The 12356-nt window shown below is 39.6% G+C and overlaps 1 protein-coding gene across 2 annotated transcripts in view; it reads left to right on the top strand.

The window, feature by feature from the left end:
- SCG5 (secretogranin V) overlaps window positions 1-12356 on the top strand; it is a 30055-nt gene that overhangs the window by 10005 nt on the left and 7694 nt on the right. For both annotated transcript variants that reach the window (XM_059849799.1, XM_059849798.1), the window contains exons 3-4: window positions 5379-5528; window positions 8526-8638. In XM_059849799.1, the coding sequence (XP_059705782.1) occupies window positions 5379-5528; window positions 8526-8638 (263 nt within the window). The remainder of the gene's footprint in view (window positions 1-5378; window positions 5529-8525; window positions 8639-12356) is intronic.

The following is a 12356-nucleotide window of genomic DNA, read 5'->3' as shown; positions in this document are numbered from 1 at the left end:
TGTCTGTGTGCTGCACGATGCACTGTGTGTGACCCTGTGTGTGACCCTGTGTGTGACACTGTGTGTGACACTGTGTGTCAGCTTATTCACGTGGTGAAGTGCAAAAGCCACTGCTCAGCTGAAGGACAAATTAATATAGTCCATCAGAGGACTGTTCAACCAAGGCAGGCATAACAGTTTTCTTTTTTTTTGCTTTGTCAGCAAGTGGCTGCTGGATTTTTTTGTTGTGTACACAATTTGAATCATAATGGCATATAAGCTACTGTTATAAATTTGTTGTGAGAGGCATGGGCATTATTTTGGTCCTGACTATTTCACAATAAGAGCCTTTAACATCTTAAATATTTGTACTGTTTGTAATTAAAACATTGGATAAAACTAAATTCTTTGCTGAAAGCAAGGTCAGTAATTGTATGCTGTGTGTGCTTAAGGCTTTAGAAAAAATTGCCCCTCTGCAGAGAAATAGAAAATCAGCCTTTATAGTTTTAAGAAACTTTGTGTCATTAAGAAGAAGACAAGCCAAGTCTGGAATGCCTGAGCATGTATAGCTGCAGTGTTTTTGTGTTTCTCGGGGCATGCTCTTGAATGGTTAAGGAAGTTGGCTAGGTTTGCATTTTTCCATTCTTTGTTCTCCTATGCTTTTTCTCCTTCCCTATTCTCTTATTCAGCAGCTTCTGTGGAATAGACAAAATGTGATCATTTATAATTTTTTCAGTTCTTCTCACTTCCTTTGCTTAATCAATTCAGCAAGCAGGATAGGACTCTCTAGGATGAAGCTAGCAGAATTCTAATTACAGCACTGGGGCATTAAAGCCCTTTGAAGTGTTAGAAAGGGTAAGGAAAATGTAAATGCATTTTCTGCATTCAGGATGTTTTGGGAGGTTACATGGTGGATGGTCCTGCAGATAATAAAAGAAAAGAAGGAGGAAGTTCATGGATGGTGTCCCAGTTTAACATACAAGAGCCCTGGGAAGCATTCTGTCAAACCTGCCTGCCACTGGGGAGATGTTCCTTCTGAATGTGACAATGACAGCAAATGTAGATACAGCAAGGTGACTGGGGATGAAAGTGCAGGATAGTATGGGAGGCTGTCACCTCCCATAGGAAAAAGGAAAAAGATGGATTTCTGATGTGTTGAGGAGACACTGTAAACAATCTTGAGGATTTTTTTTTTTGTAATAAGAATAAATAGTCCAGATTAACAAAAGATTTTGCAAAGTAGGAAGTGTGGTATTACATCTCTGGTTAATATGTATTTTCTCCCTTGGGAACCTTGGGCAGATGAGATAAGCTGTATCAGGCTTCCCTTGCAGCTCGTGTGTGCATGGAGTTTGTACAGGTTGAGATAAGAGATGTGATTTTTGCTCAGGGAGAAGATCCCCCTGTGAATCTGTGAGGGGCTTGGACACTCTGAGGCACCTAGTATGACTTGCTAAGTAAAGGGCTTTAGCTTGGGATTTGGGATTTTACTCACAACACATACTCATGATCCTTCCTCTTTCGTATCTCCGTGCTAAGATTGGCCAGACTGCCTCTTTTCTGAATTTGTGATTGGGGAAACTCTATCTTCACTGTGACATGGGAAGTGGTTTCAATGAGACTGAAAGGCAGTCCTCTTGTCCTCTTGTTTCTCTTTAAATGTTCTGCAAAAATTTTTCACTTTAGAAAATCCATTTTCATTGACTTTCTTAAACTGACTCTTCTGGGGGACAGCACTGTCTGTTTGTGTTTGACATAGAGGATTGCTCTCCACAAATTTGTTCTCATTGTGCTTTGCACTACCAATAGATGGGTAGCAGCAGCTAAAACTTCAGTGGACTAACTGCATTTCCATTGGATGTATTTGATCAGGGAAATATTCAATACCTGCAAGAAATTAGTTGTTCTTCATGTGTATTTTCCTTTTTTTTTTTTTTTTTGTCCTCCAAGAATGGAGTGGTTTTGTTGTCTGCATGGGTGGGATAGTATTGCTCTTACAAAGAAATGAGCTGAAATGTATGCACTTTAAACTTTTCATCATTCCAAGGATCTCTAACTGAAATCAGCTGATAAAATACTTTTCCAGAATTATAATAATGATGAGAGGCATTGTTCTTTTTTTTTTGTTTACCACCCTGCAGCAGTTCAAGACTAGTGCTAGATGGCTACATATATGCATAAATTTTAAATGAAATTCAAAGCATACTTAGGACAATGCTGATCTTAGCCCAAGAGATCTAAACCTCTAGTTTATCCTGTAGGAATGTGAAATACCTAGTAATAAATGCTCACAAAAACCCTGCACATGAAAGGGAGCTGATTGTTTTGGAGTGTTTTCTTTGCTAGTATGTGGCACAGAAAAGCCTGTTCATATAAGTAAGGAGACATGGAAAAAAGCATAGATTTATCTAGCTCATCCTTTTCAGTACAAGGTTATTGTCTGTACTTCTCTGGATTTTTGGTAGTCCAAGTTTGAATAATTTAACAATGATGTCTCTCATGATTCCTTTGGATAGGATAGGAAACTATGAGAAGTTTCTTAGTATTGAGTTGCCTTGTCTTTTGCTTTCAGGCTCTGCCTCAAGGTTCAAGAAACCGATCTTCTGCTATTTTTGTAGCTGCCTGTATATGTTTGTATCCCAATATTTTGACTTGGTAGTTGCAGTGTACTTAATCCAAATATGTTTCTTTAAATCAGTAATGTTATAATACCAAAACTAATGCAACTAATGAAAGTTACTGTACATAGTACCCTAACTTCGTATATTCCTAGCATTTCATTTTTATTATTGTAGTCTTGGCTGAGTGCACGATTTATCAGAGTTTATAAGGAATGAGCTTTGCTGATGCTATTAAATCACTCAAGTGTGTTAAATAATGGCACCAGAGCAGGTGCTATTGTCTGCAGCTCTTTTGGAAAGAAAGGAAAAACCCTCAAATGATCCTGGACATTTATACCTAAAGGAAACAATCCTTTATATTAATATAAAAAGATTGGTTTGTACTCAGTCAAGGGAATTCTTGGCAGTCAGTTTAAACTTACTTGTATATATAGCACTCTGGAGCCTGCTAAGTACCTCTGTTTTCTTTATGGATGGAGCTTTGGTGCCAAGAGGTCTGCACCACATGCAAGCACAGATAGGCTTCTATCTGATGGCTTGTCCCATAGTGAACCCCACTGTGTACAGGATGTTCAAACACATATTGATTATGTGGTTCTGTAGTTTACAGCAGAATCATAACCAACCTGGTGCTTTTAAGTACATATATGTAATCAATCTTCATGTGAAGGGACTCAGGACAAAAGAAGTATTTTATGCTACATATTAGACATTATATACATTAGATTAAATGTATGTTATGGGTTTTTTTAGCCTCATCACCATAGCATTATTGCATTACGAGTGTGATCTTTGTGTGGGCTATGGACTAAAGGTATAATAAAGCTCACAGTGGGGATAATGCTGTTCTGGTTTTAGTACCAGGTCTTGTGGTCAGCAACAAGCCAAATTCCCATATAACAGAGATGCATTTTTTTTTATAGGGGTAGTTTTATGTTTTTTTACATATCTGTAAATCTTTTCTGCAACACTGCATTACAGAATAGGAGACTTGTACTTGAGGGGGAAATTAGCACATTGATTAGATTTTAGTCCATTGTGCAAATAAAATGGAAATATATGTGCTCATAGACTAATCTGCTTTACTATAATGCCAACATCCAACTGGTCATTTGCAAAATCAATTTGCAAAATTTGCCTCAACTGCCACTTCTAAATGTAGAAATGAATACAAAATTTGAATTTTGTATTTGAGGGCCTTCTGTTAGCAATTTTTGCAAGTGATTAAGTTAGCTCACACTGTTTGGCTGTATAAAAGACGATTTAGGCTGGTAATATTTATTTGTAATTTGAGACAGGAGTACTTGAATGATTCTTTTGGAGCAACTTTCACGTTCAGAGGCTTTATTCACATCTTCTGGATCTATGAAAAATAAATAAATTTTAAATAAGACTATTTGTTGATATTATGGTGATTTTGCTATTTACCCAAGCTGTTGTGTCTGCGTTCACTCTTTAACTCATATTTTCCAATTGTTCAGATTCCTTTTTCTCTCAATTCATTGTTAGTAGAATTTATATGTTGCCTGTATGTTGTTATCCCTCATTATATAGGGCTTAAAAAAATATTACTTTGATGTCACCCAACCATCTCCATTGCTGCAGTGTGTGTGGTGGCTGTCTTTGTCAGGGAAAAAGAACATGCTTGAAACTAACGTATTATATCTGAAATCCAAAAGAATAGTGTACAATAGTATTTAAAAAACTCCACAAGCAGCTGGGGTTTAGCCTGTGGATGCATTTGGCCAGTAAGGCATGCAGAAAAGATCTGGGACAGATAATTATTTGTAGTGAGGCACAGAGAGAGAGCGTGGCCTGAGCTTGGTTCCCAAATCTTTAGTGGAAGACCCTACTTGTCAAAGGCAGGGCACCCAGCTGAGGTGTGGGGGAGGTGGCCACAGCACAGCAGTTTTGGGTGCAGTTGCCCAAGCACAGCCGGCTCATCGATGTGTCCTCTGCCACTGGGTTACAAAACCTGCTGCACCCTGCTGCTGTAACCCGGCAGTGGTGCTGCTCTGGGTCCCACAGGGAGAAGGTAAACTTGTATGTAAAATGTGAAGTCACTGCCTGGGATGTTTTGTAACACACTGACTGCTGTGGAGGTACATGTGAACAAGAATTCCCATCAACAACATGGACTCTTCACCACTTTTCATCATTACAATAGAAAATGCAAATTTACATTTAAGAATTGGTTTAATTTAAAAATATTTTTTCTAGGTGTACACAACCAAATTGCTAGAATACCCTGGGTCCCTAAGGACCTTAATATCTTAAGCCCTCTTGGGACTTAATTTATTAATGTATTTCCAGGCTGTGCCGGTAGTATTTCTTTCTACAGCATCATTACCATTGTCTTCCTGCCCTGATGCTGTCTTGCTATATCTTCTATTGTTAGTTGCCATGATGAACAGTAATAGTATCAGTGACTGAAGAAGATTGTGCTTTAGATGTATCAGGTTTCATCATGTCTATTTCTTTGCATTTTCTGGCTTAAAATTTTCATAGTTAAGGAAAAAAAAACAACCATAAGACTAATAATATGTGGCTGATTTTGTTTCCTAGTTTCATTTTTAATTGTTTAAATTACTGGATTTACATCACATGGTTATGTTTCTAAAAGAGATGCTTGAAATCTAAACTTGGATTTGTCTCTAAAACAATTATATATAGAGAGAGAGATATTGTATTTTAAATTGATGTGCAGATTACTTGCACCAGCTAAAGTACTTACACTTTAATATGGTGAAACAGCTGTGCACAAATTGTCTTTGCTAGGTGGTGCACATGAGGGTCTCCAGCACTTGGGTCCTTATGGCAATATCCCAAACATCGTGGCTGAGCTGACAGGAGATAATGTACCAAAGGACTTCGGTGAAGATCAAGGATATCCTGACCCTCCAAATCCCTGCCCCATTGGAAAAACAGGTAATTCAGCCATACCCTTTGTACCTCTGTCTTCACTGTACGTCGTCCTGTCTTTCAGCACTTTGCAACCTGTGAGCAGAAATGAGGGGTTTTTTCATTCTATGCCCCAGGACGAGAACTGTTGGGAAAATTGGTGTTTTAGTGTTTCAGATGGGCTTTTTTAAAATCTTTTTTTTTAAGAATATGTGCATATCCTGTATTGCTGTATGATGCTGGAGAAGGTGGAAGAAATCATCTTCATCTCAGAGTGGAAGATTCTGAGATTTATGAGAGCATCATGTTCCCGAGGGAGTTCATTTTTAAGCTGGCCCCTGAAAAAAGTTATTCTGTACAGATGAGATTTACCCTTAGAGACTTTCATTGTGCCAAGAGGAATGAAACTGTCTGCCCTGTTCTCCAACCCAGACCATGAGTCAATATTTAAGATACCTTGGCTCCCATCCACGCGCCTTTACAGCTCACTGAGGGCGCATCTGTGCCAGAAGCGGGGAGCGGCACGGCAGCGGCCCACGGCGCGGCGGGCAGGCTGGCTGTCCGTCTGTCCGTCCCGGGGCCGGCACACGCGGGGTGTCTGTCTGTCTGTCTGTCTGTCCGTCCCGGGCCGGCACACGCGGGGTGTCTGTCTGTCTGTCCGTCCCGGGCCGGCACACGCGGGGTGTCTGTCCGTCCCGCAGGCGGCGACCGCGCCGGCCCCGAGCCTGGGGCTGCTGCCCCAGGGTCACTGAAAGAGCCCTGCGAGTGCATGATCTACACACACCCTGAGAGAATGGGTCTCCTTCCTGCTACTTGAGCCAAGGAATGACTTCCAGGACTGAAAGCAGTAGTAAAGCACCCATTGGCTGCCTTGGCACCTGGAACTGGGAATGAGAGCCCTGTATTTCTCGGATTTTTTATTTGTCAGCTAAGAGATCCTTTCAAAATGTTTTCTGTTTAGTCTTCTTTTATATATTTGGATAGTGCAGAACAGTTGTCAGTATTCTTATTTAAAATGTTCTAATTATCTTAGAACTAATAGAAAGAAAATAATATCTGTTTTTTCACTGTGTTTTTCACTGTGAAGTGTTTTTGCATTTCATTCAAAAAATTGACAAAATTTCAAATAGTCCTCCCTTACTGTTTTCCATTACAGCCCATTTTGTGAGGATGCCATCTCTTCTGGAATAATACAACATCTTCCAATTTGTTCACTATAGCTGTTTTCTGACAAGTTGCAAATGATGAGTTTAGATTTTCTCGCACACACAAGCACACACATGGACTATCTTCTGTGCTTGCCCATTAGACTCCTGTTCATGATTAGATAAATAAATTACAAACATGGCATCCAGGGAAATGCCTTTGAAAATCCCTTCAGTTTTTCTGTCTTAGGTGAAATAAAAGTTGTTAGCTAAGCTAATACAGTCAGATCTGAACAGAGGGGAATTTGCAGGGAAGTGCTGCCTGCTCAGATAAATGGCTCTGTCATAGGTATGCTGTGAGTGAAGATAGTATCTGCTAGGATTAGAGAAAAATGTTTTTCAGAGCCTTAAATGGAAATTCAAGTGGTGACTGTATTATGCATACAAATTACCAGAGGCCTTCCTCAATCAGGTCTGTGGATTTGCTTAATGGAAAACAATTTTTCCAGTCACTGTCTACATATGCACATTCCACAGCAGGAATACATAAGTCTGGAGCAGCTGAGTGGAAGACTTTTGGATTAGCAGTCATAGAGGACACCCATGTGTCCAGCTGCCCTTTCTGTTTTCTACCAAAAGACACAAATGCTCTGAGGTCTACCACAATTCTGTTGTCACCTGTTTCTCTCTTGATACAACCTTGCTCCTTTTGAGACTGAGATGATTTCTAAATGTTTTAATAGTTTCTGAATTACTTGGCCAGTATGAAGAGTTTTCCCCTGTTTTCTATAGGCAATTTTATTTTTTACCAGTCCCAACGAGAAAAGAGCGAAAGCTGGATCTGTTGAACCCAGAATAACCTCCTCAGGTCATTGAATCAACTCAGTCTTAAGTCAAGTCTTTACCCACATCTGAGGGAAAAAGACAATCCATCTGCAAATCTTTTTACATGATGACACACAAGGACAGAAGGGAAAGTCCACAGGTGTGTGCTCTGGAGTGCCTGTGTTCTGGCAGATGCAGCTGTTTGAATGCCCAGCATCATGCCCTGGCTGGTAGGATCTCCTTGGGTATGTCTGAGAGGAGCTTGGACTGCAAGCTCCCCATGCTGGCTAAGCAGTGGGAGCTCCAGGAGCAGACTCTGTCCAAAAAGCTACTCTGGCCTCAAGTTACTGAACCTTTGTGTCAGCTAAAGATGACTTACTTTGGTAAAAAGACCCCAAGTTGATTTTTATGAGGATATTATCTTGATGTGACACTGCCTACAAAACCATCCATTATAGTTATAGGAGGTTTCTGGACCAATCAGATTAGTTACCAATCTACAGAAATGTTTTCATCATAAAACTTCTCCTACATAGCATTTTTATGAGGTCTTATGATGCAGAAATGATTTTCAGCGAGTTTGAACAAAGTAGCAAACCAGAAATGGAGCTCCAGGAAGAGATAGCTACTCAGTGAAAGAAATTCTGTCTTTTCTCACAGCTCTGTTTTACCATGACCTTCAAAAGTATTGCCTTACCAATTTCTAAAATGACTTGTGAGCATTTAAAAGAGAAAAGAATATCTCTTCTGAATCATGCCATGATGCAATTCTAGGTAAAATCAAGTGCAGTAATTAAAAGAAAAACATAAAGGAGGGAAAGAGCTGGGAAAAGAAACTCCTTCAGTTTTCATTAAATTGTGAGGATTTGGTTTTTTTTAAATAAATGCATTCTGAAAAATTTGTTTCAAAAGGAAAAAAAAAACCTGGTATTTTCTAGTCATCCAGTTCTTTATGTTTTTTTAATTGCATGATTGCATTTAAGATGTTTGCTGACTAATGTGGCACATACTGTGTGTTTCAAAGCTACTGAGCGCTCAGTGCTTTCTTTTGCAGCTGATGATGGGTGTCTAGAAAACACCCCAGACACAGCAGAGTTCAGCAGGGAATACCAACTGCACCAACACCTTTTTGATCCAGAGCATGACTATCCCAACAGGGGCAAGTGGGTGAGTACATGCTTCTTGCTTATTTTTGTTGCACGTGAAACTGAGTACTGTCTGCGGGGTGGGACACTATGAAACCATGAGGAGAATATCATCCTTAATGCTGGAAAAGTTATCACCCGTAGGGAAACGTCTCAAAAAAGGTGAACTCGCCCTGAAAAACAGAAATAGTGCTTGTGATTGATAAACACCCCAGAAAAACAGAAAGTAGGAATCCTTGTTCTATCACCTGTCCCAAAGCATGACAGCTTGGTAAGTGCAAAAAACCACATTTCAAACTATGGTGAACATGTAGCCAAATTTAGTGCAGATCTTAAGATTTCAAAACATAAAATGGCCCTAATCTGAAAGAACATCCAGGTTCAGTGACTGTTCACTGTTCAGCCACATATATAAAAAATAGAAAGAAAATACAGATAGATGGAGTTCAGCAGCTTAAAACAGCTTAAAAAATCTAGGATGACAACTTGCCTTAAGGAATCCTCCTTACCTTAAGGATTTTGGAGGACTTGATGCTGCTTCTTCCTCTGGTCAGGTTATGCACTGTATTGTATTGAAAACCTATTTGACACATCACATGTAATAAACACAGTGAGCTACAGTAAGGGCAAGAATCTTGCTCTGAGCATACAAGGACTTTAATAACTGCAGCTAGACTATTTCTGCAGGCTAGAGGCTCCAAAGAAAGCTCTGCCACTTAATCTTGGATTACATCAGTTAAAATGTCCAATCCCAAATCCATTTTCAGGCGCCAGGAAAACAATAACAATGATCATAATTTATGCTTGTAGAGCAAATAATGAAATCTCATTTTACATTGTTGTAACACTTCACTTCAGATTGCACTAAACCAGCGCTCTGTAAGCATATATCGATAAATGGACATGTTTGGCAGTCTCTTCTCCTGCTGTAATTTTGAGACAATGATTCATTTTCATAATCAAACCAGTGTAAGATTTATAGTCTTAATTACTTATGTGAGTGCTAAATTTCTGGAGAGAATCATGCCAAAAGTCCAAATTTTGGAAACTTGTTGCATTCTAAGTAATTACCATCAAAGGTTTTAATTTAAAAAACACCAGATGGTGAACGTTCTTATTTATGCCAGATAAGGCTGTCAGTTTTCTTATTATTCATGAGTACTTTACTTTCCTAATACCATTCTGAAGACTACAAAGGCACTTCTGTAAATCTTTGGCCTATAGCAATATTTCAGAATCAAGCATACATACTGTGTTGTCACCAGCAACATATATACTTAATAAATGATAGTAAATCATTAGTGAATCCTGGGCTTTTTTGTATCTCCATCCATCACTACTAATTCAGGAGAAAAAGCTGCTCATGTATGGATTAAAACACTTCTGGGTACTAAACAGTAATCATATCTAGCTGCAGCTTAGCCAAGTCCAGATCTTTTTAATTAGCGATGAAACAGCTGGTCATGTACATGGGCAAATATTCTGCTGAGATCCAGGAGAACAACCCTGATCATCTCCTAATTAGATATTACCAAATGGTAAAAATATAAATACAGTGGTATCTTTTTGTGGCTGGAGTTTTTATTTTTAATTCTCTGGAAATTCAGGTAAGCACTCTAAAAATTAGCTGTTTGCTTATAAAGCAGAGCTGAAGTAGATCAGATCTTTTAGGGCACTCCCTGTTGTCTGCAATAAGTTGTAAATGACCAGCACAGCTGGCTGTGGGCTGCCTAGTGGGTAGCTGTGCATCCTCACCCTCCCTCTGACCCCAGCGCCTAAAATTCCCTCTGCCCACAACAGTTTGTTCCTGCTTCTCCTGCTGAAGAGCCAAGGACCAGATGCCCAGGGGCAGTGATGGTTGTGTGCTCACAGACTGTTTCCACCAGCTCTTGCCAGCTGAGTGGGCACCAGGCTGTCATCACCAGCTGCAGCTCCTGCAGCCAGTGTCTGCTGGACCCATGGAGGCTGGCATGTGCTCCCAGCTCCTGGGGGAGCTTCTCCCCAGCCTTTTCCTACCACTGTGTGGTTGAGGAAGTGTTACAGCTCCCAGTGAGCCAACATGCATTCCTCAGTGTAACCACAGAAAAACCCAGACTCCATTAGCAGGTCAGAAAAAAAGGACCTGTTTGTCCTACTGGGACAGAAACAGGTTGGTTGGCTTGTTTTGGTGACAGACTGTCATGCTTGCAAAGCTGTGGGACCTCTGCAGTATCCTGTGAGTAACACACATTTTATAAGGGTCAGGCAAGTCTAGAAGCTGTCTCATGCAGCAAAGTACATGGTTATGTAGATGCTAAATATTATGTGTAAACACTGCTAATAGATCTGCAGATACACATCTATAAATCATAATTAATATATACTGGCTTAGGAGTGGGAAGAAAGGGGAAGAATTTTTCTGTCTTTGGGACAACTCCCCATATATCAATATGCTGGCCTGTGGGAAGTCTCAGGAGCAAACTCTGTTTATAGAGTGAGATCCACCACGGCTTATACTCTCCTCCCCTCTCCTCATATGGGGAAAACATAGAGGGGACAGTGGAAATAGCAGGATGATGACTTTTGGAGGTTTGTATGCAACTATAGTTTCTAAGATTTCATAGGTTTTTTTCCCCAGTTCAGACTTTTCCTTATAGGACACAGACACTTTCTGAGTGTGCCTTTCTTGCATCTTGCAGATTGGCTCTAAGGATGGTTTGTAGAAGTGTTGTTGGCATCCAGAAACACTTGCACAAAAATAATTTACAATATATGATTTACAATCAAATCTAAAAACTTCTTACATATTTTGTTTATTTAAAGCATTTTAACTTCTGATTTTTTTCCACCCAAATCCCAACCTGTAGTACTCTAATCCAAGTAGCCAAAAGGATGCAAAGGAAGCTCCAGGAGTGAGGGAAAAGTAGAAAATCACATGCAGGTGTCTCTACATGAGGTGTATATTTAACTGAAGAAAACTCTGTGCTTCATCCTTAACAACCTCTCAGTGAAGGATGAACACTTCATGGGCAGATTTTGGTGCCTGATGAGGTCAGGCCGTGACGCAGTGGAACATATTTTCAGGATTGCTATTATCATACAAATATGTTCTTAGCTCATGCTCCACAAACATATTTGCTTAGTACTCCACATAATGCTACAGCAGTAGTTAGGGTCTTAAAACATTTTCTGAAACAGACTAAACAAAATATGGTTTCCTTGAGCAGGGATGGTTCAATTGTAAGAAATTTTTCAGAATGACAGAAATGCTAGCTCCAGTAGTCCATGAAATTATTTTTGTTTCAGAAACACCCTTTTTCCTCTCATGAAAGTACAAGGTCAAATACTTTAGAAAGAGAAGCTTTGATGGTGCTTTGTTTCCTAAGGAGAATAATTCATGCGTCCTTGAGTTTCTTTAAAATGTTAAATTTAAGTTTTCCTGAAGTGAGCTCGCATAAATGACTAGCCAAGAATGTCCCCCTTGGCCAGCTTCATCTCTGTTCCCTTTTGGAACAGCTCAGACAAAATAACTGAGGTTGGACAAGAGATAGGCCTTGTGAATTTGAGGTTTAATGAACACAAGAAGTACAAAACAGACAATTTTGGCAGATTTCATTGTAACACTTGAAAATGTTTGTTTTTTCTCATATCAAGGCTGCAGAGAGACTTAGACGTGTTTGGTGAATTTGTCTCGTGCTAGAATTACACTTTCTATTTATATAATCAATGTTAGGTCAGTTGTTTATAGCAGAATTAATGGC

This window comes from Haemorhous mexicanus, chromosome 6, assembly GCF_027477595.1.
Source record: "Haemorhous mexicanus isolate bHaeMex1 chromosome 6, bHaeMex1.pri, whole genome shotgun sequence".
NCBI lineage: Eukaryota > Metazoa > Chordata > Aves > Passeriformes > Fringillidae > Haemorhous > Haemorhous mexicanus.
This window is presented reverse-complemented; position numbering and strand designations above follow the sequence as displayed.